The sequence below is a fragment of the Natator depressus genome, chromosome 20, assembly GCF_965152275.1.
Source record: "Natator depressus isolate rNatDep1 chromosome 20, rNatDep2.hap1, whole genome shotgun sequence".
In the NCBI taxonomy this organism is placed as follows: Eukaryota; Metazoa; Chordata; order Testudines; family Cheloniidae; genus Natator; species Natator depressus.
In genome coordinates this window covers 23118818-23146025 of record NC_134253.1, presented here as the reverse complement: position 1 = coordinate 23146025, position 27208 = coordinate 23118818, and the positions used below count along the sequence as shown (strand labels likewise).

The following is a 27208-nucleotide window of genomic DNA, read 5'->3' as shown; positions in this document are numbered from 1 at the left end:
GGAATTTGCCACAATAGAGGAACATAATTGATGGTCCGCGGCCTGTTATGTGTTCTTTGTATTATCACAGTGACCAGCGGCCCGAGTCAGGGACCAGGACACCGCAGTGCTCGATGATGTAGAGGCACAGACTAAAAACACAGCCCCTGCCCTAAAGAGCTCACAATCCCAAGCCACGTCTACGCTCTGGGCGCTCTCTCTAGCGGCATAGTTATGGTGCCACAGCTATGCTGGCATAACTCCACGGTGTAGAGGCCGAGGATGGCAACGGATGGGGTTTTCCCATCGGGGTAGGGCCCCCACGTCCCTGAGCGACGATAGCTCGGTCGACAGAAGCGGTCGTCCACCTGCCGAGCTGCGTCTACACCTGGGGTTGGGTCGGCCCTGCTACGGCGCTCGGGGGTGCGGATTTAGCAGCCCCCTTAGTGCTGTAGCTGCGAAGTGCACAGCAGGGCCAAATATAAGAGAGGCGATAACAGATGGACCCAGACAGACGGGGCACGACAAGGAAAGGGTGAGACAAACCTGGTCAGCATGATAAGTGGGTGGTATCCCATGGCCAGAGCCAGATGTGTCAGAGGAGGGTGTAGGAAATGCCCTTCCCTATAGGGGGTTGTGGGGACAATTTGGGGGGGGGGGGGATGCCCTTCTCTATAGGGTCAGTGTGTAGGGTCCTCCTCTCTCTATAGGGGCCAGTGGGGAAATCCCCTTCTATATAGGGACAGTGTGTGGGGTTCCCGTCTCTCTCTAGGGGGTAGTGTGTGGGGTTCCCATCTCTCTATAGGGCACAGTGGGGGGTGCCCTTCCCTATAACAGCAGTGTGTGGGGCTCCCATCTCTCTTGGGGCCAGTGGGGGAAAGCCCTTCTCTCTAGGGGCAGTGTGTGTGTGTGGGGGGGGTTTCACCTCTCTCTATAAGGGTCAATGTGGGGTCCCCAACTCTCTATGGGGGACAGTGGGGAATGCCCTTCGCTATGGGGCAGTGTGTGGGGTTCCCCACTCTCTATAGGGGACACAAGTGTGGGGGGGTTCCCCTCTCTCTATAGGGGACACAGGGGGGGATGCCCTTCGCTGTGGGGCGTCCCCGGCCTGGGGCTGGGCGGGGTCCCTGTCCCTTTAAGGCGCAGGGGGCGGGGGCAGGGGCGGGGGCCGCCCGGCCCCACGGCAGGAGGCAGCGCCGCGCTGCGATGTTGTGAGCCCGGAGCAGGCGGCGGCGGATCCGGGCCCGGCCGCGCTCTGACCGCAGCGGGGGGAGCGGGCGCCGCCAGCATGGACTGGGGCACCGAGCTGTGGGTGAGTGGGGCCGGGCTGCGGGACCCCAGCGCCGGGCAGGGCTCCCTGGGGCCAGCCCCCCAACTCCCCTCCCTCCCCCCTCGGGGCCAGCCCCCCAACTCCCCTCCCCCTCCCTTCCCTTTCCCCCCCTCGGGGCCAGCCCCCCAACTCCCCTCCCCCTCCCTTCCCTTCCCCCCCCTCGGGGCCAGCCCCCCAACACCCCTCCCCCTCCCACGGCTGGTCTCCCCTTGCCTCAATTCCCTCCCTCTTTCCTGCTTCCTTAAGGCTGGGCTTCCTTCCCCCTTTGAGCCCCTGGGCAAGCCCCCCAGTTTTATTCCCCCTAGGCTGGGCTTCCTCTCCCCTGCCCAGTCCCCTTTCTCTCTCTGCCCGCCGTCCCCCGCTCATCCCCTGGGATTGGCTTTCTTTCCCCCAACCCTGCCCCCCCATTCCCTGGGCTAGGCTTCTTCTGTCTTTGTCCCCCCATATCCTCGGTCTGGGCTCCCCATTATTTCCCTCTTCCTCCAGTTCTGTCCCTTCCCCAGTTCCTGGGAGCCTGTTTCCTCTATCCTGGTTCTCTCTCCCCCATCTAAGCCCCATTTCCTTTTCCTTGTGATCATCCCCCAAACCCCTCTGGCTCTTCCCTTCCCTTCTTCTTACCTCCCTGTTCCCCTCTCCCCCTTTCCACTGGGGCCGCTTCTCCCTCCCCTGGCCCATCTTAGTGCTGACTTTCTCCCAGCCCTGGTGGGGGGGGGGAGAGCCCTTATTTCCATCCAGCTCTCGGTGTCGGGGTGGGTGTTTCCCCTTCCTCCCCCAGTGGATGGACACACTTCCTGGGTATGGAATTCCCCAGCCTTGTAATGGGGCATGTGGGTTGGGGTGTATATGTGATGTCATGTAACTTATCCCCCCAACCCAACCCCCCTTAGAGCCTCTGGGATGGTGGAGTTGCACACTGCTGGGATGCACTTTACCACCCCCCCCCATTCCTCCTGTATGAACCCCCTTTGTCAGTGGCTCCCAGATCACAAAAATGGAGACTCACCCTGATTTTAAAGCAACATACCTAGTCTAGATCTTAAGTGTTCACACTGATACATTTCTGCAAGCACTTTATTTTGGGGGGGATGTTGTCTCAGTAGTGGGGGGGTTGCAATCCATTTTTGCACCACACTTTTGGTTCAACCCCTTCCTTGTGATGGGTTTGTAATGGGGCTTCTGTGGAGACTTGGCTTCCTGACCCCAGCCTGTGTGTGTCAGTTTCTTCTCTGTGTGGTCCTTTGGGCTAAGAGTTTGTGTGTGTAACTCTACTGTGTAGTTTTCTCCCCGGAGCATTTTTGTTGTTAAGCTCCAGAAGTTTCTCTGCCGGTTTGGGATCATGGCTTCCCTTAGGCCAGGGGGCAGTGGGGGCAGAGGCGCTGGAACTAGGGGTGCGGTAGCACCCCCTGGCTTGCAGTTTCTATCCATGGTTTTCAGTGCCCCTGCTATCAAAAGTGTTCAAATGCCACTGGGGCAGGGTGGGTGGGTAGGAAGCATTTGAAAAACTGCCCTTGGCCTCTGAAAGGAGTTGGTCTGCTTCTAATCTGGTTAATCTCAAATTTTTCTACAGGCATCAGATCTACTTTGAGCTGGGTCACTTGAGTAAAAAATCTCCTGTGTTGTTTTTTTTGGGGAGGGGGGAGGAGTTCTCAGTGCCCACCCCTGCCTGGGCAAAAGCAGACTGTGGCTGGGAGTGCTTGCCCTGGGCGAGGGGGGGGAATATGGAGACTCCCAGATGTTTGTTGCTCTTGTCTGTCTGTCATACAGATCTTGGCTTGCTCCTGCCTATATGAAATGGGGACACCTTTATAATGCATGCCTGAGCAGTGCGGGAGTGGTTAGAACAGGACTCCTGGGTTCTATTTCCCAGCTCTGGGAGGTGACGTGCCTAGTGGTGAGCACAGGGGAGGGGGTAGCTATGACTCCTGGATCCTACTGTAAACTCTAGGAGGAGTTGTGGCTGGTGCAGGGGATTGGCAGCCAGGACTCCTCCTGCCTTTCCTCCCTAGCTTTGGGAGGGCGTGTGCCTCTAGTGGCTAGCATGGTAGGGCTGGTAGCCAGGACTCCTGGGTTCTTTTCCTGACTCTGCCATGAGATTTGGGGAAGGCAAGTCCTGTAACCTCTTTGCCTCAGTTTCCCTGTCTATAACGTGGGGCTAATACTTGGGGAGGAGAGAAGGATGATGAGGCTTAACTCCTAAAACGACTTGAATCCGTGTTTGAAAGAGGCTGTGGAACCTATACCTGCTAGTAATAATTGCTTCATATCTGCAAAGCGCTGCGTGATCTGTTAATCCATTGCTCAGTTCTATCCAGCGTTTACGTAGGGCCTACTGTATTCTGTTTGGCTGTCTTAGTTGTGGATCTATGCGCTTTGGGTGGGGGAGGAGAAGAGAGCCCATTTCAACTAATGACTTGAGCGGGATCAAGCATGTTCCATGTTTACAGCCTGGCCAGAACTTCTTGTGGAAGAATGTGTAATAAGCCAGGCTTTTCTGCCCCCTCCTCCTACACGCAGATATGATCAATGTTCTCCTCTCTTCCCATAGGAAGCTGTGTACGATGCTCTCCAGTCTGGGATGCCACTTGCAAACAATGCATCTGCAGCATTGCTAACCCTGAGGGTTAACCCCCCAAAAAACTTTTTTAAAAAAAATAACTTGTGGGGCCACTTTGTTTGCCTGCCAGTTTCTGAGCCTTTAGGGTGCATTAGCTTCAAATTTCCAGGCTTTTATCTGCAGCTGGAGGCTAGAACCCTTCTTTTATTTTAATGGGGAAAAAGAATTATTCTCATGCAGTTTCTTGGTTCCAGACATTGGAGCTTTAAAAAAAAGCCTCAGAGATCATGACAGTCTTGAGAAAACTCTGCTCGTTGGCAATGCTGCATCTGGGTTCACCAGCGTGTTTGGTTTCTCTCCTTGGGGCTGGGGGGTTCTCACACACGTCTGTCCATCTTGGCGTTATGGACTCTTCTGTACAAGTTCACACCCTCAAAGTGTAAGGCGAAGGGGTTAACAAAAGTATTGCCATCCCAGATCTGGCTCGGGATCCGTTTAGTCCAGTGTCTTGACAGTGGCTAGCACCAGATGCTTCAGAAGAAAGTCTAAGAAACCCAATTCGCCTGCTCTGAATGGGAAAGGTGATGTTTCGCTCTCCGTAGTTAGTATGTCTTGAGTAGATGTGGCTACCTTGAGTGACACACCCTTTGGAAATGGTGCATCGCCTCCCTCCCCCCTCCCCCCCTTCTCTGCTGAAGGAATCCCCCCTCCCCTCACTTGCTTTTCTGAATACATTTGGGGAAAGTCCACTCCCAGGTGGGTAAGTAAGTAGGAAATTCCTGAGGAAGGTTTGCAAGGGGTGGAATGACCCTGAGCCATCAACTTTTGCAGAGTTGATGAGTTTTGATTTAAAAATGTTGTAGCCCAAGGAGACCTGGTGCGGCGGAGGGAGGGCGTCTCTGCCCACAGCAGCTGTAACGAAATGATCAAGACTGGTAAGTTTTGCAGCTGCTGTTGGGGGGGACCCCTGTGGGAGTTTCTCATCCCTGAAAGGCAACAGTTCCCTCTGCTGGGAAAGAGGAGTCTCCCCACACCCCAAACAGACGGAGGCGGGAAGGAGAGGGTCGCATAGCAAACCCGCCATGCCTTGCGATGGGACAGCTCTGTGTTTTGAAGGGCATGAAGATGGGGTGGGGGAAATGGGGAGGGGTTTTTCCTATTTACTAGGCACTTTTGCAGAGCTCCTCTTCTAAGCTGACATGAGGTGATGTCCTTCCAGCGGAGGAATCCCAGCAAGAGCCCCTTTCCCAGCAGCGTGTGTCTCTTTTGCTAGGGCCCTGCCCCAGACCTTTGCGGGTGGCAGTGGAGGGGCTAGTCTTCCGCTTGGTGCAAATGGTACATTTTTTTGCAAGTCTCGTGGTCTCTCCTGTGTCTGCAGAACCCACTGAGCTCCCCGCTCCCTTCCCATTGAATCTGGCTTCTGCCTGGAGAAGCCTTAGCCCTAGTTACCATGGAGACTGTCTCACACTTTGAAGGCTCAAGCAAGCGGTGGGTGTGGATCAGAGGCTGACTGGGGGCAGGAAAACAATGCATCTGGGGAAGGGGGTGTAGAGGAAGCGAAGGATGCAAGCTCTGGGTCTAGTCATTTGTGAAGGGAACTATGTTTGGAGGACAGGCTGTGCACGGGGAAGCTACTGTTGTAACTTGTGGCTGGTAACCTGAGACTGTCCCTGGTGCCCTAGAAGCACAGAGGGTCTCTTTGCTAAGAAGTGAACTAGCCCTGCGTGTGGCGATGAAGGGGTGGCTTTCGTTCAGGAGTAGTAATATTGCCTAGCTGGTCTACAGCACTTTCCATCAGCTGACCTCAAAGTGCTTTACAAAGGAAGGGCCACAGGATTACCCTCATTTTACAGAGGGGGAAACTGAGGCACAGGGCAGGGACATGACTTGCCCAAAGTCACCCAGCAGGCCCGTCTCAGAGCTGATAGCGCCCAGGGCTCCTGAGACCTGGTCCAGTGCTCTACCCACTAGGCCCCACAGCTGGGTGGGACTCCGCAAGTTGTGTTCTGCGAGAGGTCAGACTGAACAATCCCCATGGTGCCCCCAAAGTCCATGGGTAGTGGCAGGGGGGCGAGCGCTTATGCCGTGTGACTAGGCAAATTGGTTCTGTTCCCAGGTGTCTGCTTCATACAACCTCCCCCACCACTTTCCTATTTAGCACCATCTCTTGTTGCCTCCCTCAGCAGAGTCTGAATGGCCCATGGGGACTGGTCCCGGCCCAGGGGGTGGGCTGTCTTTGGAGCTAGCCCTGCTGCTGTGTCTGTTCTGGTGCCTCTCTAGCGGGCGCTGGACTGCTGCGTCCTAATGTCCCTTGTTTGTTGTGCAACTTCACGGATGGATAGGATTGCTGGCTTCCTCTTCCCTGACTAAGCCTGTCCTTGGCCTCTGTGATGTGTGGCATGTGGGTTGCATTTGACACCAGGGAGGGGCCTTCCCGGAAGGGACTGTATCAAAACGCAACCTAGTAACCAGCCCTGCTGAGTGAGGTTAGTACCAGTCTTACGAGGCTTGTGAGGACAGGGGGAGGTGGGTGGGGAAGAAGGGTGGTTAAGTCATTGGGCTGGGATGAGAGAAACCTGGGTTCAATTACTGGCTCTGCTGCATACTTGTGTGACCTTGGGCAAGTCATTTAATTGCTCCGTGCATCAGTTTCCCATCTGTAAAATAAGGATCTTTCCTTTGTGTCCTTTGAGAAGCTCTTTGGGGTAGGAACTTTCTGTTAGGTGCATGGATGGTGCCTGGCCCAGCAGGGCTTTGATCTATGCTAAAACTTCTAGGTGCTACTGTAATTTACTACTAAAGGCTTGTCTACGTGATGAAATTGGCCGGAATAGCTGATCTGGATAAACTCCCCATGTGGGTGCTCTGATTCCAGAATAGCTAGAGCACTGAAAGTCCAAATCGTACCTCATTCTGGAATAACTTTCCTGGGAGCCCCGTTCAATAGCATGGAGGGTTGTGCTGCACGGTGCCAGTGCGGGGCTGGGTCGTGTTTCCACACACAAATGGGGCTGGTCCTTCGCCGCTATCCCACAGTTCCCCACGAGCTCAGCCAGATAGGCCGCTTGCGAAGCCACTACTGGCCCGGGGTCCAGCTGGCTGGAAGCCACCTATCCTTTCAATGCAGCTGCACCCTCGGCAGAGCCTCGGGACAGGGTAAGAAGCCAAACGCTGAGGCTGCTGCCAGTGCTGACTAATCCTTGGTTTCAAGGTGGGGGTCAGCACCCGCTGGGCTAATAGCAGTTTTGACCTGGCAACACCAACGCAGCTAATTCCCGATGTGGCCCAAGCCTGGATCTGAAAGCTAAGGAGAAATCTGGACGTGATTCTCACGCCAAATTCTTTTAACATTGATGCCAACTTTAAGGCTTCGTTTGGCCGCCTGAGAGGCGTAAGAGGGACCTTCGTGTAAATGAAGCTCTGGCCCTTTAAAGTCTGTCCAAGCCCATGGAGCCATCAGGGGAGCATTGCAACACGAAGTACTCCCCCCTCCGGGGGGATGCTACTAGGTGGGTTACTTTCCCCAGATGATGCTGTGAGAGGGGATGAGGTGAGGAAGTGGGGTCACTTCAGGTTGCTGCCATCTGAACAATCAATTCGAGCAGCTATTGCAAGGTCTCAGCTTCCAGCAAAGCAGGATCAGTTTTCAGGGAACTTTTTATTTTTATTTTTGTGCTGCGTTCCTTTTGCATTGGCTTCTCCAAATCTCAGCAGACCCAATTGGTGCCTAGCAGTTCAAACCTCTCTGAATGTTAGCGTGATGATCCCCCTGGCTTTGAATTTTAAGTCCACTCGGAAACTTTGCAACATGTTTCTGACTTAAAATGTGTGTCCTTCTCCCCCCACACCTTTTTGGCCTCTTGCTTTCGGTTCCTAAATCTTCTGCATGCAAGATCAATCCTGTTCTGAAGCCTGGTTGTCTTATCTTTGATCCAAAATCTTGAAAGTCATTTGGAGGGAGTGGTAAAAACTTCTCGGCTGGCTTTTTATAAGTATGGTGAAATAGACGATTCTGAAGGGAAGCAGAAATCTGTAGCCGCTGGAGGAGGGGGAAAAGCTAGGAGTCGGGATTCTGGATGAGTGTGGTTTTGTGCTCCGAGTCAGACTCCTGGGTTCAATCCTCAGCTCTGCTACAGTCTTGCTGCATGACCTCGGGCAAGTCCATTTAATCTTCTCCACCCACCTGTAAAACAAAGTGTGCTAGAGACGCTGGAGGTGAGGACACCTGAATCTCTTACTTAAAATCCAGTTTCTTACAGCTCTAGTTTACATTCGCTCAGCTTGAAGATTGAAGTTGTGTTAGTCAGTTTCACTACTGTTTCTAGACTGTTTCGCTTCCTAGTTAACAGTGCCTGCTGGGATAGCTTGGTGGCAGACCATGCATGGGAAGATCCCCCCTTCCCCCGCCACCCCTTCAAAATGTGCACAAACTGTCACAAAAAGATTGATTTCTGCCAAATTGCTGTGAAACTTTTTTTTAAGTAGTTATAAATGTTGGATCTAAACTATGTAGGAGCTTCCCTTTTAAGGGATGTCTTGAAAGGTGGTAGAGTTCAAGCCAATAAAAGGAAGTGCCCCCCCCCCCCACGCAGATTACATGTAGCTGGCATGTGGAACTCATTGCCACAAGACACTGTTAACTGAAACCTCAGCAGGATTTAAAAGAAAGCACTTATATGGATGAGAGCATCCTGGCTTATAATAAAACAAAAAACGAAACCCCCAAAGTTTACGTAGGGCCATGAATCCTCCTGCCTTAGGATGGCTGATACCTTCTTCTCTGCAGAGTTAACTTAGGGTCTTACTTGGGTGTTATTCCCACCACTTTCTTATCCACACACAATCATCTCGCCCCAGGCAAGCTGGTCTGCCTGGTGGTACACCTTTCACTTGGCCTAGAACCCGTCCAGTGTGCAGAGGGATACAGGCTAAAAATCACCCAAGTGTCGCTGGTCCTGCGGTACCTGCCCACAATTCCTCTGCGTGTCCAGGAGGACCAACAGGTTCTCCCACCATTCACCAGGGGAAGAATCATGGAGTGTACTGCAGCACGGAGGATAATGGGATGTGCCTCCCAGATGGCCTAGTGACCCAGCAGCGGGGATGACGCTAGGGCTGTGCAGGGTGGCTGCTCACGCGAGGCCTAGGCTACTCTGGCTGGCTGCTCAGATCTGGGGGCTGATCACAGTAGTTAACTCTGCAGCAAAGACACTTCCTGCCCCCCAGGGCCAGGCTCCTCTTGACCTCTCGCTCGGGTCCCCAATAACTCTGGGGTTTCTTGCGCCTTCCTCTAAGCATCTGGTGCTGCTGCAGAGAGTGCCACTGGGCGAGATGGATGGTTCATTTTATCCAGCATGGCGATTCCTATCCCCAGTTTGTAGTTGAGGCAATGTTCAGTGTTAACAGAAGCCTCACCTCTTCAGGGGCTTGTAAGCTTCTCCTTGCTGTTTACTGTGGTTTTACAGTTTTTGTCCTCTCTTTTTAAAAAGGAATTTCCCTTCCCCTTTTTGCTGTGTAAAAGGCAGCTGCAGGCGAAAACTGGTGAAACTGACCAGATTCAAGTACTCTCAGATGCATCAAGTAGCAGCTGTGTGTGTGTGTGTGTGTGTGTGTGTCATTTTTCTACCTTTAAACTGTAAGAACCCTTGGGTGTGACTTGTAACAACAGGAGGGTGGAATTCCGATGGAAAGGACGCTGCTTTTAGATTGATGGCAGCCCTTTAAGCAAGAAATCCTGTCACTTGTGTTTTATATCTGAAACCCTGATTTTATTATGATTATTTGTATTACTGTCAAACTGGGAGATCAGACTCCCTGATAAGGCTGTGTCTACACGACAGGCTTCTGCCGGCAAAGCTGTGTCAGTCAGCTCTGTGAAGAGGTGTGATCCCCTGATCGACCACTGGGCCAGCAGAACCCCCAAGTGTGGACGCAGCTATGTCGGCAAAACTGGCACAGCTTGGTTCGCTCAGGGTGGATTTTAATATAGTGGTACCAGGTGCAGCTTTGCGGGTGTTGCTGCATCCACGCTAGGAGGGCAGTGCCAGTGTAGTATGCCGATTTCCTAGTGAAGACACAGCCTAAGAGGCAGCCCCAAACAGCTTACACTCTAAACAGATAAATCAAAAGGGAGGGGAAACTGAGGCCAGGTGAGGGGGATGTGACTTTTCCAAGGTCGGTGGCAGGGCTGGGAAAAGAACCCAGGAGTCCTGATTCCCTCTGATCTTATCTACTTGACCATGTTGCCTTGGAACTATACAACTCTTCCCTGTTCTATCTGTCCTCTCCAAGGGCAGACTGACCCTCTTTCTCCCCCCCAGCCCCCCCCCCCCCCCCCAAGGTGCACTCCCTCTGTCAGCCCCTGAACCTTTCTATGTCCCCCCCTTCCTCCCCCCCCACATGAGTGTTTTCACTGCCACAGGGCATATGCTGTCTGGCAATCAGTGCTAGGGAGGGGAGGGTCTGACATCTCTCCTGCAGCAGGGTGGACATTCTTTGATAGTAGCAGAGTGGACGGCGGCTTGTTTCAAAGGCTATAACAGCTCTGCAGTGCTGACAACAGCAGGGGAAGTTAATTGCTGCCAATCTAAACCGCCAAAACGCTGGAGATGGAGATGTGAGGAGCTGATATGTAAGGGCACAAAGGGGCTGTGGCTTTCTGGATCTGATCCTGTCCTCATTCCTTTGCTAGGGGCTTTAAATGCTCTCCAACCAGATAAATGGCTCTCTGACGCAACCCCCATCCTTGTTCAAGGTCCTTTCCCACCCGCAGCTGTGAGGAGGGGCCCATGGCGAATTTCCCCCTCTGAGCAGAGCTGAGCCATGGAGGCCTTATCTGCAATGGGGATTTGCCCCACTTCCACAGCCTTCAGTGTCTAGTCCCTCATGTAGATGCATCAAACAAGGGGTTGGGATTAAGATTCTCTGTTCTTTGGGGGCAGGGACTGTCTCTTGCTGTGTGTCTGTGCAGCGCCTGGCACAAAGGGGCCCTGATCTCAGTTGGTACGGACCCTGGACTTCAGGAAAGCAGACTTCGACTCCCTCAGGGAACAGATGGCCAGGATCCCCTGGGGGACTAACATGAAGGGGAAGGGAGTCCAGGAGAGCTGGCTGTATTTCAAGGAATCCCTGTTGAGGTTACAGGGACAAACCATCCCGATGAGTCGAAAGAATAGTAAATATGGCAGGCGACCAGCTTGGCTTAATGGTGAAATCCTAGCGGATCTTAAACATAAAAAAGAAGCTTACAAGAAGTGGAAGGTTGGACATATGACCAGGGAAGAGTATAAAAATATTGCTCGGGCATGTAGGAAAGATATCGGGAGGGCCAAATCGCACCTGGAGCTGCAGCTAGCAAGAGATGTCAAGAGTAACAAGAAGGGTTTCTTCAGGTATGTTGGCAACAAGAAGAAAGCCAAGGAAAGTGTGGGCCCCTTACTGAATGAGGGAGGCAACCTAGTGACAGAGGATGTGGAAAAAGCTAATGTACTCAATGCTTTTTTTGCCTCTGTTTTCACTAACAAGGTCAGCTCCCAGACTGCTGCGCTGGGCATCACAGAATGGGGAATAGATGGCCAGCCCTCTGTGGAGATAGAGGTGGTTAGGGACTATTTAGAAAAGCTGGACGTGCACAAGTCCATGGGGCCGGACGAGTTACATCCGAGAGTGCTGAAGGAATTGGCGGCTGTGATTGCAGAGCCCTTGGCCATTATCTTTGAAAACTCGTGGCGAACGGGGGAAGTCCCGGATGACTGGAAAAAGGCTAATGTAGTGCCAATCTTTAAAAAAGGGAAGGAGGAGGATCCTGGGAACTACAGGCCAGTCAGCCTCACCTCAGTCCCTGGAAAAATCATGGAGCAGGTCCTCAAAGAATCAATCCTGAAGCACTTACATGAGAGGAAAGTGATCAGGAACAGTCAGCATGGATTCACCAAGGGAAGGTCATGCCTGACTAATCTAATCGCCTTTTATGATGAGATTACTGGTTCTGTGGATGAAGGGAAAGCAGTGGATGTATTGTTTCTTGACTTTAGCAAAGCTTTTGACACGGTCTCCCACAGTATTCTTGTCAGCAAGTTAAGGAAGTATGGGCTGGATGAATGCACTATAAGGTGGGTAGAAAGCTGGCTAGATTGTCGGGCTCAACGGGTAGTGGTCAATGGCTCCATGTCTAGTTGGCAGCCGGTGTCAAGTGGAGTGCCCCAGGGGTCGGTCCTGGGGCCGGTTTTGTTCAATATCTTCATAAATGATCTGGAGGATGGTGTGGATTGCACTCTCAGCAAATTTGCAGACGATACTAAACTGGGAGGAGTGGTAGATACGCTGGAGGGGAGGGATAGGATACAGAAGGACCTAGACAAATTGGAGGATTGGGCCAAAAGAAATCTGATGAGGTTCAATAAGGATAAGTGCAGGGTCCTGCACTTAGGATGGAAGAATCCAATGCACCGCTACAGACTAGGGACCGAATGGCTAGGCAGCAGTTCTGCGGAAAAGGACCTAGGGGTGACAGTGGACGAGAAGCTGGATATGAGTCAACAGTGTGCCCTTGTTGCCAAGAAGGCCAATGGCATTTTGGGATGTATAAGTAGGGGCATAGCCAGCAGATCGAGGGACGTGATCGTTCCCCCCTATTCGACACTGGTGAGGCCTCATCTGGAGTACTGTGTCCAGTTTTGGGCCCCCCACTACAAGAAGGATGTGGATAAATTGGAGAGAGTCCAGCGAAGGGCAACAAAAATGATTAGGGGTCTAGAGCACATGACTTATGAAGAGAGGCTGAGGGAGCTGGGATTGTTTAGTCTGCAGAAGAGAAGAATGAGGGGGGATTTGATAGCTGCTTTCAACTACCTGAAAGGGGGTTCCAAAGAGGATGGCTCTAGACTGTTCTCAATGGTAGCAGATGACAGAACGAGGAGTAATGGTCTCAAGTTGCAATGGGGGAGGTTTAGATTGGATATTAGGAAAAACTTTTTCACTAAGAGGGTGGTGAAACACTGGAATGCGTTACCTAGGGAGGTGGTAGAATCTCCTTCCTTAGAGGTTTTTAAGGTCAGGCTTGACAAAGCCCTGGCTGGGATGATTTAACTGGGAATTGGTCCTGCTTCAAGCAGGGGGTTGGACTAGATGACCTTCTGGGTCCCTTCCAACCCTGATATTCTATGATTCTATGGTCTTTTGGAACTACTGTAAGAAACATGATTAGTGATAGGAGAGCCACACTTACAGACCCCAACTGAAATCAGGGTCCCATCCTACTAGATTCTGCAGAAACAGTCCCTGCCCCCGCCAAGAAGCTCACAATCAGATAGAGGGTGGGAGGGGAAACTGAGGCACAGAGAAGGGAAGTGAATTGCCCATGGGCACCCAGCAAGTCAGTAGCGGAGTCCGGAACAGAACCTGTCTCCTGAGGTGACAGGAGATAACCACTAGGCCCCGCTACTGGTAGACAGGGTAAGATTTTCTAGACTGGGCTTTGCAGCACTACGGTTTGCTGCTTCTGCTTTAGTCTCTTCCAGGTCAAAAATCTGCTTTGCCTGTTTGCACTGACGCGGTATGTGTTCGTGTGTGTTTGTGTGGGTGTCTGGCTCCCAAACCAGAAAAGGGCCTTTAGGGCTAAAATTTCTAGCACCCAAGTAGCTGTCGAGCCTCCAACTCCCACCCTGGCGATGACCTGAAAATGGAGCCACCTGTTTAATCGCCCGGCTTTGAGCTGGGGAAAATTTTTTACACATGGGCGCTGCCCTGCCCTGCACCAGCAAAGGTGGCTCTGTCCCATTAAACAGCTGCTTTTGGTACAGTAAATAGGATTGTGTGTTCAGTGCCCCTACTCTCATTATTGGTGGTTTAATCGTTGTTTAACCTTGATGTGTGGTTTTTGTTTTCTAAATGGCAGCCTGAAGGTGCTGTCTGGCCTCCCGCCCTCCTGGGTAATGGTCATTAAAAGGGCTATGGAAGATTTGCGGTGTTGGGGGGGTGCATCCTGTCTGAAGCCGCATAAATAGCATCAAGTTTAATGCTGCATCATTCTCAGGTGACGCCCCCTTGGACACTGTTCTTGACTGCGGGGGAGAGAAATAGGTAGCGAAAATACCAAGGTGTTGATTGCTTGGACTCTGAGATTAAATACCCCAGTCCAGATTTCCCTGCTTCCTTTAAAATCCCTTGTGCTGTGTGTTGCTGCTAATGCGATTACCATCATCCCTGATTAGCAGTTCCCCGGGGGACTGGGACAGCTAGGTGTGGGGAGAAGGGAGCCAATGGCCCCCTTAAATCTCACCAGGATGGATTTTGGAGCTACAGCTCTGTATGTAGGAGTATAGATCTGGCGGTGCTTTGATCCCTTCTGCGTGGGGACAGAATTAAGTCGTAATTTCCCCCTCTCAAACAGTCGTAAAACCAACACTTGAAAATTAGCGTGTCTGGCTTGTCACAGTAAAAGGAGCATTAACGTTTATCTCTAACCCCTGCTCTGTGTTGTCTTTCCCCGCTCTAGATTTCCCTAGGTTCCCAGGGTTTCTACATGTTCCCTTATTTTCCCAGGAAAGGAAACCACGCTCTTCCCCACCCAACTAGCCAGTGGAACCCTTGGCCACAAGATTTCATGGAAGCCAGATGTATGAGAATGGAACAAATAACCAGGAGCTTTAAAAGGAAGCTTTTCGGAGGGATAGCTCAGTGGTTTGAGCATTGGCCTGCTAAACCCAGGGTTGTGAGTTCAGTCCTTGAGGGGGCCGTTTAGGGATCTGGGGCAAAAATTGGGGATTGGTCCTGCTTTGAGCAGGGGGTTGGACTAGATGACCTCCTGAGGTCCCTGCCAACCCTGCTATTCTATGGGCTAGGAAGCTTGCTGTGGCATGTAACTCCCTTGGGCTTAGGTGGAAACTTTCCCTGGGGGCAAGTTGTCCCCTCACTGCTTAGACTGCAAGCTCTTTGGGGCAGGGAGTGTCTTTTTGTTCTGTGACTGCACCTAGCACAGCGAGGTCCTGCTCCGTGACCAGGGGCTTTGAGGCACCACAGTAAGACAAATCATAACCACAGGATTTCTTCCTCTGAAGCATCTGGCAAAGGCAGCTTTTGCAATCAGGATGGATAGACTCACTGGTGAGTTGATGGAGCAGAGACTTGTGTCCGTAAGGTGAGTCTCGCAGATATGTCTGTCTCAGATGTGGCTCCCATCAGCATGGTATCTGATCATCTCCCTTGTTCATGTGTTTTTCTGCACAACCCTCGAGGGAGGGAGGGACATGCTGTTGTCCCCACATGAGAGAGGCCCCACGTAAGGGTGTGGCTACGCTGCGGTCCGAGGTCTGATTGCAGCGTGTATAGACGTACCGAGCTCGCTTGAATCCGGCTCTGCTACCAATAGTGATGAAGCTGTGGAAGCACGTGCTTAGCTGCTCAAGTGCAAGCCCATCCGGGATCTACCTGGCTATAGACTCGGGGAAGAGGGAGCCCATGCTTAAAGCGAGCTCAGGTGAGCTTGGCAAGCCGGTTGATTGACTGGCGAATAGGCAATGTCAGATAGTCCAGCAAGAATGGCTGCATGGTGGGGACATGCATGTGGGTTTTTTTTTAGAATTCGTGTCTCGATTTGCCTTTTTCTGAGTTAATAGTTCAGCTGCCTTTTTTGTAATTGGGAATAAGTATCCATCTAAACCGATTGGAGATTAACCAAAAAAAGTGAAGACAACAAGGAGTCCGGTGGCACGTTAAAGACTAACAGCTTTATCTGAGCGTAAGCTTTCGTGGGTAAAAACCCCACTTCTTCAGATGCATGGAGTGAAAATTACAGGTGCAGACGTAAATATACTGGCACGTGAAGAGAAGGGAGTTACCTCACAAGTGGAGAACCAGTGTGGACAGGGCCCCTGCGATCAGGGTGGATATAGTCCACTCCCAACAATAGATGAGGAGGTGTCAATTCCAGGAGATGCAACGCTGCTTCTGTAATGAGCCAGCCACTCCCAGTCCCTGTTCAAGCCCAAATTAATGGTGTTAAATTTACAAATGAATTTTAGTTCTGCTGTTTCTCTTTGAAGTCTGTTTTTGAAGTTTTTTTGTTCAAGTATGGCTACTTTCAAATCTGTTATAGAATGCCCAGAAAGATTGACGTGTTCTCCACTGGCTCTTGTGTGTTACCATTCCTGATGTCGGATTTGTGTCCATTTATTCTTTTACGTAGGGACTGTCCAGTCTGGCCAATGTACACGGCATTGCTGGCACATGATGGCATATATAACGTTAGTAGACGTGCAGATGAATGAGCCTCTCTGATGGTGTGGCTGATGTGGTTGGGTCTTTTGATGTTATCACTCGAGTAGATATGGGGACAGAGTAGGCAACGAGGTTTGCTACAGGGATTGGTTCCTGGGTTAGTGTTTCTGTGGTGTGTGGTTGCTGGTGAGTATTTGCTTCAGGTTGAGGGGGGTTTCTGTAAGCGAGGACTGGCCTGCCTCCCAAGATCTGGGAGAGTGACAGATCGTTTTCCAGGATAGGTTGTAGATCATTGATGATGTGCTGGAGAGGTTTTAGCTGGGGGCTGTACGTGATGGCCAGTGGTGGTCTGTTATTTTCCTTGTTGGGCCTGTCCTGTAGTAGGTGATTTCTGGGTACCCATCTCTCTCTGTCAGTCTGTTTCCTCACTTCTCCAGGTGGGTACTGTAGTTTTAAGAATGCTTGTAAAGATCTTGTATGTGTTTCTCTGTCTGAAGGATTGGAGCAAGTTCGGTTGTATCTTAGGGCTTGGCTGTAGACAGTGGATCGTGTGATGTGTCCTGGATGGAGGCTGGAGGCATGTAGGTAAGTATAGCGGTCAGTAGGTTTCCGGTATAGGGTGGTGGTTATGTGACCATCACTTATTTGCACTGTAGTGTCCAGGAAGTGGATCTCCTTGTGTGGACTGATCCAGGCTGAGGTTGATGGTGGGGTGGAAATGTTGAAATCCAGGTGGAATTCTTCAAGGGCCTCCTTCCCTAAAATACAACCGAATTTGCTCCAATCTCTCAGACAAAGACATCTCTTGACTGCAACCTAGACATATCCAATGTGTCACCTCAAAAATCACATAAGTCATGCCCAAGGTCACACAGGGAGTCTGTGGCAGAGCAGGTGCTGAACCTGGGTGCCTCAGGTCTTCGGTTGTGCCCCTAACCGCTGGGCCCATCCTTCCTTCCTGTGAAATAGACCAGATCTCATGAAAGGCCTTGTTTATGTTGGGATTTCAGCCACCCGTTAGCATAGACATGATTTACACCAATACACCATTTTGCACCTAACATAAACAATGCTGTGGTTTATCCTAGTTACAAAATGGTGGGTGGGTCATAAATTCCTAGATCATAATGGTCCCTTCTGGCCTTCAAATGATCTAGTCTGACCTCTTGTAATACACAGGCCATAGACCCTTCCCCAAATAATTCCTAGAGCAGAACTTTTAGAAAATATCCAAGCTTGATTTAAAAATGGCCAGAGATGGAGAATTCACCACGACCCTCGGTGAGGTCTCCGGAGATAGGAGAGACAAGGCGGGGGACGCGATATCTTTTATTGGACCACCTTCTGGTGGTGAAAGAGAGAGGCTTTTGAATGTCACAGAGCTCTTCTTCGGGTCTTGTAAGTCACGTCTGTGCTTAGTGGTTTGCACTGGTGCAAGTTAAGCTGGTACCTAAAATCCCAGTCTGTGCAGTCCTCCTCCTGGCCATGGCCCTGCCGATTTTCCTCTGTTAATCTCTGGGCTTCAACTTAATCTGGCCAGTCATTATGTTCCCTGTCGATAACCAACTCCCAACACAATGGCCCGAATTGCCCTGTCTATTGTGAGGCCTAGCGATCTTTGCTGTGTAACAAAGGCTTTATCTGGAAAGATAACAATGCCTGTAAGAGTTTGTGGGCCCACGCTATGCAGAAACCATTGGTCCTGGGTGCAGGGCAGTGGGATGTGGGTGTGTTTGGGAGGGGGGCCGGTCAAGGGGCATGCAAGCAGTCACTTACTCAGCCTGGTGGGGTCCCCGGTTTGCCATGAGTGGACCTTAGAATTGATCCTGGGGGAGAGATTTATTATCTGTGTTGATTGGAGGCCACACCTGGCATCAGGGGCCCATGGTGCTGCACAGACACCAAGTGAGGAACAGTCCTTGCCCCCGAAAGCTCAGTCTAAATAGACAATGGATGGGAGGAGAAACTGAGGCCCAGAACAGGGAGGCGACTTGTTTAACATTCCCAGTTCAGCAGACTTACCTGTGTAATATAGAAGCCAAAAGTCCTGACTCCGACTGGTTAGAGCAGCAGGTCTGGGAGTCAGGACTGCTGGATTCTGTTCCCATCTTTGTGGTCCAGTTGACTTACCTTGCTTTCAGGCCCCACTCCCTTCCCAGAGCTGGGACTAGAATCCAGGAGTCCTGGCTCCCAGCCCCCTACTCTGACCACTAGACCCCGCCCCCCACCCCTCGGAGTCAGGGATGGAACCCAGGAGTTCTGGCTCCCAGCCCCCTGTTGTGAGCACTAGACCCCACTCCACTCTTGGAGCCAGGGATAGAACTCAGGAGTTCTGTCCGCCCCTTCCACATGTTCTAATCCACTAGACTCCTGCATGTTCTTCTCCCCCCTCCCACCCCCCCCCCCCAAAGAAAAAAGCTGGGAAGAGAACCCAGGAGTCCTGCTTCCCAAGCCTAAACCACAAAGTCATCCTTATTAACTCCAAGGATGCCTGATCTGGTACAGATCCGCTGTGCGTGGGGGGGTGGGGGGTGGAACAGTCACAGAATTGGACCCCAACCGTGGGAATAAATGATCTTGATACATTTGTGCCTCCGCTAGTGAGTTTGTCTGTGCTCAGGGTTCTGGTTCCCAGCCACATCGTGTGGGAGGAGATCGTAGGACACAGGAGGGGTGGGATCCGAGACCTAGGTTTCCATTCCACTGGCCTTTCCTCGAAAGAGCCCTGGAACTGGGTCTCCCGCCTTGGAAAACAGTTTGTCAGGGGAGATCAGAGCATTGTCTGCCCTCTTTCTTCCATCCTCCGCCACCTGTTTGCGCTGAGCAAGGGCCTGTTTGTTAGGAGCAAAAAGTGCGTGTGTGTGTCAATGAGGCGCTGCTCTGCAGAGGCCAGGAGAAGCGGACTCTGTCATGGGCTATTTTTAGGACACAAACAGGTCGGGCAGCTGAGAGGAATTGGGCAGGAATCCCAGCAGAGTTTGCAAAGAGACGTGTTTTGCTGTAGAAGCAGAGGGGTCATGGAAGGAAAGAACTATCAGGGCCTCTAGCTAGATTCTTTTATGCCCCTCCCCACTGCTGTTGCATCACTAAACACCCCTGCAAGGTAGGGAAATGGACAGTGCTAATAGTTGCCGATGGGGAAACTGAGGCACAGAGTGAGTGGGAGAGCTAGGAATTGAACCTACATCTCCCAGGGCCCAGCCCGCTGCCTTATTTGTAGCACCTGGAGACCCCAACTGAGACTAGTGGATTTTCAGGCTACAAGGAACCATGATGATCATCTTATCTGACCCCCCGGATAATTTCACCCCAGTGTGCTGGGTGCTGTATGTACATCTAGCAAGTGACAGTCCCTACACCAGAGAGCAGGAAGGATCATCCCCCTTTTGCAGTGGGGAAACTGAGGAATAGAGCGAGGCAGTGACTTGCTCATGGTGGCGTTCGGCGCCAAGAACTGAAACCAGATCTCTTGAGACCCAGCCCGCTGCTTTAACCATCAGGCCACTCTTGCTGCCCCTGCTCGGAGCAAGACTGTTTGAATACTTGGTCTTGTTTAAGCACCTTGCAGTGATGGAGCTTGTGCATCTCCCCGTCGCTTTCAGACTAGAGCTTCCCTGGACAATGAGCAAGCCTCAGAATTTGATCTCCCCTATCCGTAGGATGAGAGGAGTGGGTGGGAAACGGAGGCACCGAGCAGGGAAAGGACTTGTACAAAGCCCGATTGACTGGGGCATGCAGGACCTGGTGCTGATGCTCCCAGTCTCCCCTGTCACCTGTTTTAGCCACTAGGCCTGATCTGGTCTCTTCTCATCTGAGCCAGCCTGGATCTGCTTCAGGAACTTCAGTACCAGCTGACTCCTATCAGTCTCTCCTCATCATCCGCCCCCTCTCCTTCACCCGGAGTTGTGACAGATGATTATAAATCGTGTTTCTAATCAGTGTGGCCTGGCGGCCGAATTTCCTCTCTAAGCATCATTGAGGAGGGGGACAGGAGACAGGACAATTCTGCCTCTTTCTTCCACTGCTGCTGCTGGGGTGCTCTCTCCCCAGTCCAAGCCTTCCTGCCTCTGAGCCCTTCGCGAGCCCCACCCTACTGAGCCCAGGGGGGGGTGGGTGGGGCGGGGGCAGGGGATTAAAGAGAAAAGAACCGGGATGCAGCAGGCATTTCTGCAGGTCCCACATCTGGACTTTATTTCCACTTCCTGCCTGTGTTTATTCCTGCTCTGCTGGGGAAGAGAGACAGCAGGAAGTTGAGACCGCCCCCCCACCCCCACCCTGGCCTTGAAGGGTGCGGGGGGTCCTCTGAAACCAAGCAGGGCGAGGGAAGGACGACACCTGGAGTGAAACCCGCCACTTAGACTCGTGAGCCGGCCGGAGATTGCCACTGGTAGACGCCCTACTGCAGGGGTGGTGAAGATGGTCCTATGCTCAGGAGTCAGGATGCCTGCGTTGTGCCCCCCACTTCTGGGAGAGGAGGGGGGGGTCTGGTGGGGGTAGTGGGAGTCGGGACTCCTGGTCCTATTGCTGGCTCTGGGAAGGTAGTGAGGTCTAGTAGGTTGGGGGAGGGGGCTGGGCGTCGGGACTCCTGGATTCTATTCACGGCTCTGCAACTGACCTGCTGGGTGACCTTAGGCAAGTCACTTCTCTTCTGCGTCCCCCAGTTTTGGAGTCATTAAAATGGCACTTGACCATTCCCCCTCCCAGCTTTGAATGCGTTTGTACTTGCACTCGGTGTCCTTGGCTGGAAGGTGCTAAGCCTGGCGATCGACAAGGCTGTGTATAAATATGGAGCACTGAAACTCGAGAGCAGCAGTGGGTTACCGATACTCTCGCTCGTCCTCTAGCTTATCCCTCTCGCAGAGGAGCATCCGGACGCCGACACGTGCCCCGGCCGCCGGCAAGTTGTGTAACCTCTTTACCTTCTTCTTTTCTCTACCCGCTGACTCCCAGACCTCCTTACTCGACCCCACTAGATCCCACTTGCCTCCCAGAGCTGGGAGTGGAATCCAGGAGTCCTGACTGCCGACCTCCCTGCTCTCATCCCTGAACTTTCTTGTCAGCTAAGCCTGTAAGCAGGAGACAATCTGCCCCAGAGAGCTGGGGTACAGACAGCACCTGGCTCAATAGGCCCCTGCTCTCGGGTAGGCACTGCTGTAATAAGGTGCCGGGCTGAGACCCCGATTCCCGGCTCCGTGCGACTCGCTGTGTGATCTCCCCACGCCGTCCGGGCGCTGTTTGTCAAACTGGGCGCTCGTTGCTGCAGGCTGGCTCGCATCTCAGGGCTGGGGCAGACAGTCCAGAAACCAGCCACGGGTTTGCTGAGCTGATTAGCTCAAACAATGCAGCTCTCTGGCTCTGAACGGGAGTGACTCACTCCTCGTGGCCTCATTAGAATTCCAGCTCTGTTTATCCAGTTTGGAGTTCCCCCAGGCTCCCCTCTTGCTGATCGGGAGACTGTGGGGGTCACTTGAGCCGTGGATCTCCCTGGCTGGGCTGGGCTGCAGGGGCACTTTTAGCGTGCATGCCCCTCCATGGCACTGGGGTTTGGAGCTGGCTCTCGATTTTGCACAACGGGCTTTGCAGCTCTTTGTCGAGCTGGCACGCCACCGTACTGGTTGCATAAACCCTGGGAGTGGCTCGTGGAAGAGCTGGGCTGGGGGGGCTGGCTGGCTGGCTTGGAAATTGGAGATGGGAAGGGGCTGGTGACGGAGACCTGGCTGTGATTATATGGGGGCGGGAGCTCGCTAGTTTGGGGGTGGAGGTCAGGGATGAGACACAAAGCCCATTCGCTCTTCTCCCTAGCTCGGATTCAGCCCAGCTGATTGCAGCAAGTCTTGGACAATCACACCCCATTCGTGTGTGCTGCGAACTGTGCTGAGACTCCACAGCTCACTCCATGTGTGGGGTGCCTCGCCCCCAACCCCCGCTGCAGATCTCAACAAGAACAGAATGATCCTTGGAGACAGAATTTCCCTTCCACTCCTCCTCCCCCTGTATTGCCCCCCAGGATAGGGCAGCGACTCACTGGGGTGTGGATGGGGGTGGGTGGGAGTCGTACCTTATTACCTGATCTGTTATCAGGAGGATTCCAGACTCCAGGTCTGACAGGCCAGCGGTAAATCAACTTGTAAAGAGTCCACAGCCCCTTCCGCCCAGAGGGCAGGGTGAAAAGTTGATCGGCTGCTGCAAAAATCACTAGACTCTCCAGGAGGGTGTGTGGTTTGTTTGTTTGTTTTGTTTGTTTGTTTGTTTTTTTTGCAGAGACCCCTGTCAAAGGCCAGTGGTGTAACCTCATCAAAGAGAGGGTGGCCTTGTGGTTAGTGGGTGGGGCTTGGGAGGTCTCGGTTCAGTTCCTGACTCTGCCACTAACTCCTGTATGACCTTGGGCCCATCACGTCCTCTCCGGGGCTGTACTTCCTCAGTTCTAACATGGGGATCACAGTCCTTCCTTTGTCTTGTGCATTTAGATGATAAACCCTTTGTGGGGCAGGGACTGCCTTGCACTGTCTGTGCACCCAGCATGGTGGAGACATGGGTGCTGGGGGTGTGGCAGAATCCCCTTGGCTTGAAGTGGTTTCCGTCATATACAGCGCTGACCGCTTGGTTCAATGGCTCTTAGCACCCCGCTATACACATTGTTTCAGCACCCCTGCATGGGGGAGGTGGCGACAAATCTCTGGGTTTGTCTACATGAGAAAGTTGCGCCAATTTAACTAAGGTGAGACTCTAAACCAATGTAGTTAAAACGGGTGCGAAATCCCATGTTGGATGCTTTTTTTCTCCATTTAGTTTAATCCTGTTCCCAGCTGAATTGTGCTCAACCAAAAAAAGCCTGAATCTACTTGAGTAAAACCAAAATGGGAACATGCACGCTGGGGTTTGCACCAGTCAAAGGAGATCTGCTTAAGAACTGAATTAAGGTAAATTCGTGCAACTTCCCCATGTAGACAAGACCTCAGCTGGGGGCCTTTAAATGCTACCGTAATACACCTAATAACCTGCAGCCTGCTGATGTGGAAACTTATCTGCTCTCGCTCACGATGGGTTGGGCTGTGGGGAGTTTGCCATGAAGCCCACATGTTTTGCTGGTGACTGATATATTTGAAAGCCAGAAGGGACATTTATGGCCTGACATCCGCATAGCCCAGGCTGGGGATTGATGATTTCTGTATCAAGCCAGTAACTTCTGTTTGAGCTGTTGCTGCTTTTTAACCAAAATACCCCACCCTGATTGAAAGACTTCAGGGGATGGAGAATCTACTCCGGCAATAGGCAGGCTTTTTCTGTGGCTCATCACCCTTGCTGTTTAAAAAAACAACAACTTGCACCTAGTTTCTAAAAACGGGGGCTGTGTTCCGCTCCCAGAACCCTAGACCCTGGATTCCAGCGGAGATCTCTGCAGACTCCTTGTGAATTGCAAACTGATTTTGTGACCGGCAGTCCAAGGAGCCCAGTGCCAGCAGCGGGAGCGCTGCCCATGCGCTAGACCGTCTTCTAGCGGTAATCCTGGGTGGCAGTCTGTGCCGTGGCTGGAGCCGGGTCGGGGCTGTGCTGCTGGATAATGACCCAGTTGTCTCGCATTGGGGCGCTCTAGCCCGACTCATATTCGGCAGCTAAAACCTGAAGTCTGCACCGGCGATTTTTTGTGCCTAGGGGGAGGTTTAAGGCAGCAGAATGAGTCACCTGAGATGGAATTTGGACAGAATTATCTGTCTGCTGGGGCTATTTAAACACCCACTGGGGCCACAGTGAGTGTCACTAATACGCTTTCAGGTGTCGATCATCCATCTGAGCACAGACCCAGCCTGACCCTCTTTAGCTTCTTGATCAGCTGGGATCTTAGTCCAACGTGGTACCAACTTGCAGGTTTCCTGCATTCTTTGGCTTACTCCCACCATTGCCTACCATGGGGTGGGAGGTCTCCCCACTTGCATGAAATGTTTCTGGCATTGTATACTAAATTTGCATCCATTACAGCTGGTCAGGAGGGCCAGAGAATTGTTCCCTCTAAGGGGAGAGGCCTCTCTTAAACGTGCCCTCTCTGTAGCTCTCCATCCTGGTCAAATGGCAGTGCTATCTAGCAGCTAGAGCAGGGTGGACAAGGAGTCAGCAATTTAGGTTAGGGAGGGGAGTAGGGTTAGAGCAGGGTGGGTGGGAGTTGGGACCACTTGGGTTCTATTCCCAGCTGTGGTGGTCGTGGGTTAAACTGGGGGGCTGGTAGGCAGGACTCCTGGGTTCTATTCATGGGGAGGAGAGGGCAGAGGTACCAGCTGCAGAGGGCGAGCTAGTGACTTTGTGCTGACTCTCTTGTGCTTTTATGGCGGAGAAGGGCAGAATAAATGGGAGGGGAAGAACTGCAGTCAAGTGGCTTTTTGTTCTGGAGTAGTGTGTGCAAATGGGGAGCTATTCCAGTCAGTTTCTCCATGTGGATAAGTCCTGAGAAGGGACTTGGTCTGTTTATTTTACTTAGAACAGTGTGGGGGGGGGGTAGGGGGGGAGGAGAATGCAGCTAAATCATGAAATGTGCATGGTCTCTTTCTGCTCGTGAAGAGCAGAGCTGGGGGGCGGGGGGCGGCAAGGGGCAGGCGATGACCAGATCCAACAGCTGGATGTTGCAGCTAGACAAACTTGGCCCGTAGCGAAGGTGTGCATCTTTAAGAGCAAGGGTCATTTACCATTGGGCCTCCTCACTGGCAATTTGAAAATCAAGACTGGCTTGCTTCCGAAGGATCTGCTCTCGTTCAAACAGGGATTGTTTGGGGGCAGGTCTCTGTCTGTGTTTTGCAGGAGATCAGACCGGAGGATCACAGTGGCCTTGGGATCGATGAAAAAGCAGGCCCTAGTCCTCTAACTAGTCCAGTCTCTCGTTCTCTTTCTCTCTCTCTCACAGGCACTCAACCGTTGCCCTTTTAACAGCATTAACCGCGGCCCTGCTGATCCTCCACCTGGCGGGGCTGGCTCTACCAGTCTCTCTGCCTGAGCTTCCACGCCGCGCCAAAGGCGTTGCCTGGGAATGAGGCTGCAGCTTCCTCTGTATAGGCAAATAGGCCGATGTGGGGGTCGTCTGGTTTGAATAGTCAAATGATGGTCACGTGGCTAAGGGTGGTGAGGTGAAGCAGCGAGGGGGGAGCATTGGCCGTGCTGGGCTGCTCTGGGGGGGTGTGTATTGGGGAGAGTTATTAAAACTTCATCGTGCCGATGAGTATCTTGGCCCGTGTGTTATCCTGCTCTGCTGCCTATCGTTGGAAGATCTCAAAGAACACTTGTTAGCTAACCCTCTGCCCCCCACCCCCGCCATAGGAGTTGCCCCCCAGGGGTGCTGGAGCAATTTGTATCGTGCAAGTACTTAAAGCGGAAACCATGTATTTTGTTGTTGTTGCTACTTCAAGTCAGGGGGTGCTGCTGCACCCCTAGTTCCAGCGCCCCTGGTTACCCCCACTTTAGAGGGGGATGCTGAGGTTGTTCCTACCCCCAGCCCCAAGGTCCCACAGAGAGTCATAGGAATAGAACCCAGGAGTCCTGATGAGCAGCCCCTGCTCTAACCACTAGACTCCACTCCACTCCTCTCCCGGAGCTGGGAAGAGAACTAGGAGTCCTTCATGCTGGCTCTGCCACCCCAGACCCGACTCCCCAAGCCAGGTGTAGAACCCAGGAGTCCTGGTTCCCAGCCCCTCCCTCCCCCCAACCATTAGAACCCACTCCCTTTCCAGAGCTGGGAGTAGAACCCAGGAGTCTTGGCTCCCAGCCCCCCCTGCTTTAATCACTAGACCCCAGAAGTAGAACCCAGGAGTCCTGAGTCCCAGCCTTGCTGCTCTAACCACTAGGCAACATCCCTGGCTTGTGTTTCCAGTGATGGGCAAGAGTGGGGTCTGGAGCAGAGCGTGTGTGGATCAGATTCCCCTCCTGGGTCTGGGAGGGGAGTGTGGTCCAGTGTGTAGAGCTGTGAGGTCGTGCACGTAGGCAGGGTGTGCGAATAACTTGGGATTCCTTGGTTCTGTTCCCAGCTCCCTTTGCTCTAACCGCTAGGCTAAACTGCTTCCCAGATTCGCTAGTGGCTCTGTGCCATATGCTACCTGGCCCTAAAATAGGGGCAGGGCCCTGGTAGAAGGGATGGTAAATCTCTTTTCCATGCCTCCCTTGCTGACAACACCCCCGCCTCCCGCTTCCGCGCCCCCCCCCCCCCCCCAAATCTCCAAACAGCCCTCGGCAAACAGGAGAGCGTCTCCGTGTTTTGCAGCTTCTGCTCCTCTCCCCTTCGCCCTGAGCCAGGAAAAGCCAGCCGCAGCGTTCTGCCCTAATGTGAACTCCAGAAGCGCTAGCTGGGGGCTAGGGAGGAATGAACCCTCCCTGAGCCAGCAAGCTGGATCCTTGGGCGCAGTCGCTCGGAGACTCCCTACCACCCCTCCCCCGCACACACACACCTCGCTGTGGGAAGCTGACAACCAGAAGATCCCCAGGGAGTCTGTTGTGATACTCCCTTCTGTGTGTTCCCCCAGCTGGTGAATGGCCGCAGGAGTCTGGATCCAGCTATGTGGGGTGCGGGGGGAGAACTCTTTGCCTGACCCCGTCAGCAGAGGGGGAGCTGCTGTCTTGGGGCATTGCTTCTTAGAGGGTTGAAGCAGGTAGGGTGGTGATGGTAGCTGCCTATCTTGAAGGGTGGTGGAGTTACGCCACAGCTGTGCTCCACTCCAGAGCCAGCTGCATCTCGACACCAGTAGCTATGGATTTGATCACTGGGCAAGTGAAAAGGGAATCGCGAAGGCAGGGATTGCTCCGTACCTGCATGCTGCAGGTCGTTGGCAGAATAAACATTTTGTGTAAGGTGTAATACGGTCCAATGCCTGGAGGTTGAAGCTTGACAAACTTAGACTGGAAAAAAGGCAAATGTTTCTAATGGCGAGAGTAATTAACCACAGGAACAATTTATAAGGGCAGTGGCAGATTAGCCACAGAGCCAACAGGGCCCGTGGGCACAGGACCTACCCAGTTGGGGGGGCCCCCTGGAAAAATGGAAGCCCCTGCACTCCAACCTGCTCCGCCCACCCAGCGCTCCTGGCGGGGAGCGGGGGCTTGCCCTGCTCCACCCACCCGGCGCTCCAGGAGGTGGGGGGACTGCAGCCAGAAGGGGT

At 52.7% G+C, this 27208-nt stretch overlaps 1 protein-coding gene across 3 annotated transcripts in view; it reads left to right on the top strand.

The window, feature by feature from the left end:
• The first annotated feature begins 1159 nt into the window (after positions 1-1159).
• TRIP10 (thyroid hormone receptor interactor 10) overlaps positions 1160-27208 on the top strand; it is a 72528-nt gene continuing 46479 nt past the window's right edge. For all 3 annotated transcript variants that reach the window (XM_074934935.1, XM_074934934.1, XM_074934936.1), the window contains exon 1: positions 1160-1291. In XM_074934935.1, coding sequence (XP_074791036.1) covers positions 1268-1291 — 24 coding nt within the window. In that variant the 5' untranslated portion in view covers positions 1160-1267. The remainder of the gene's footprint in view (positions 1292-27208) is intronic.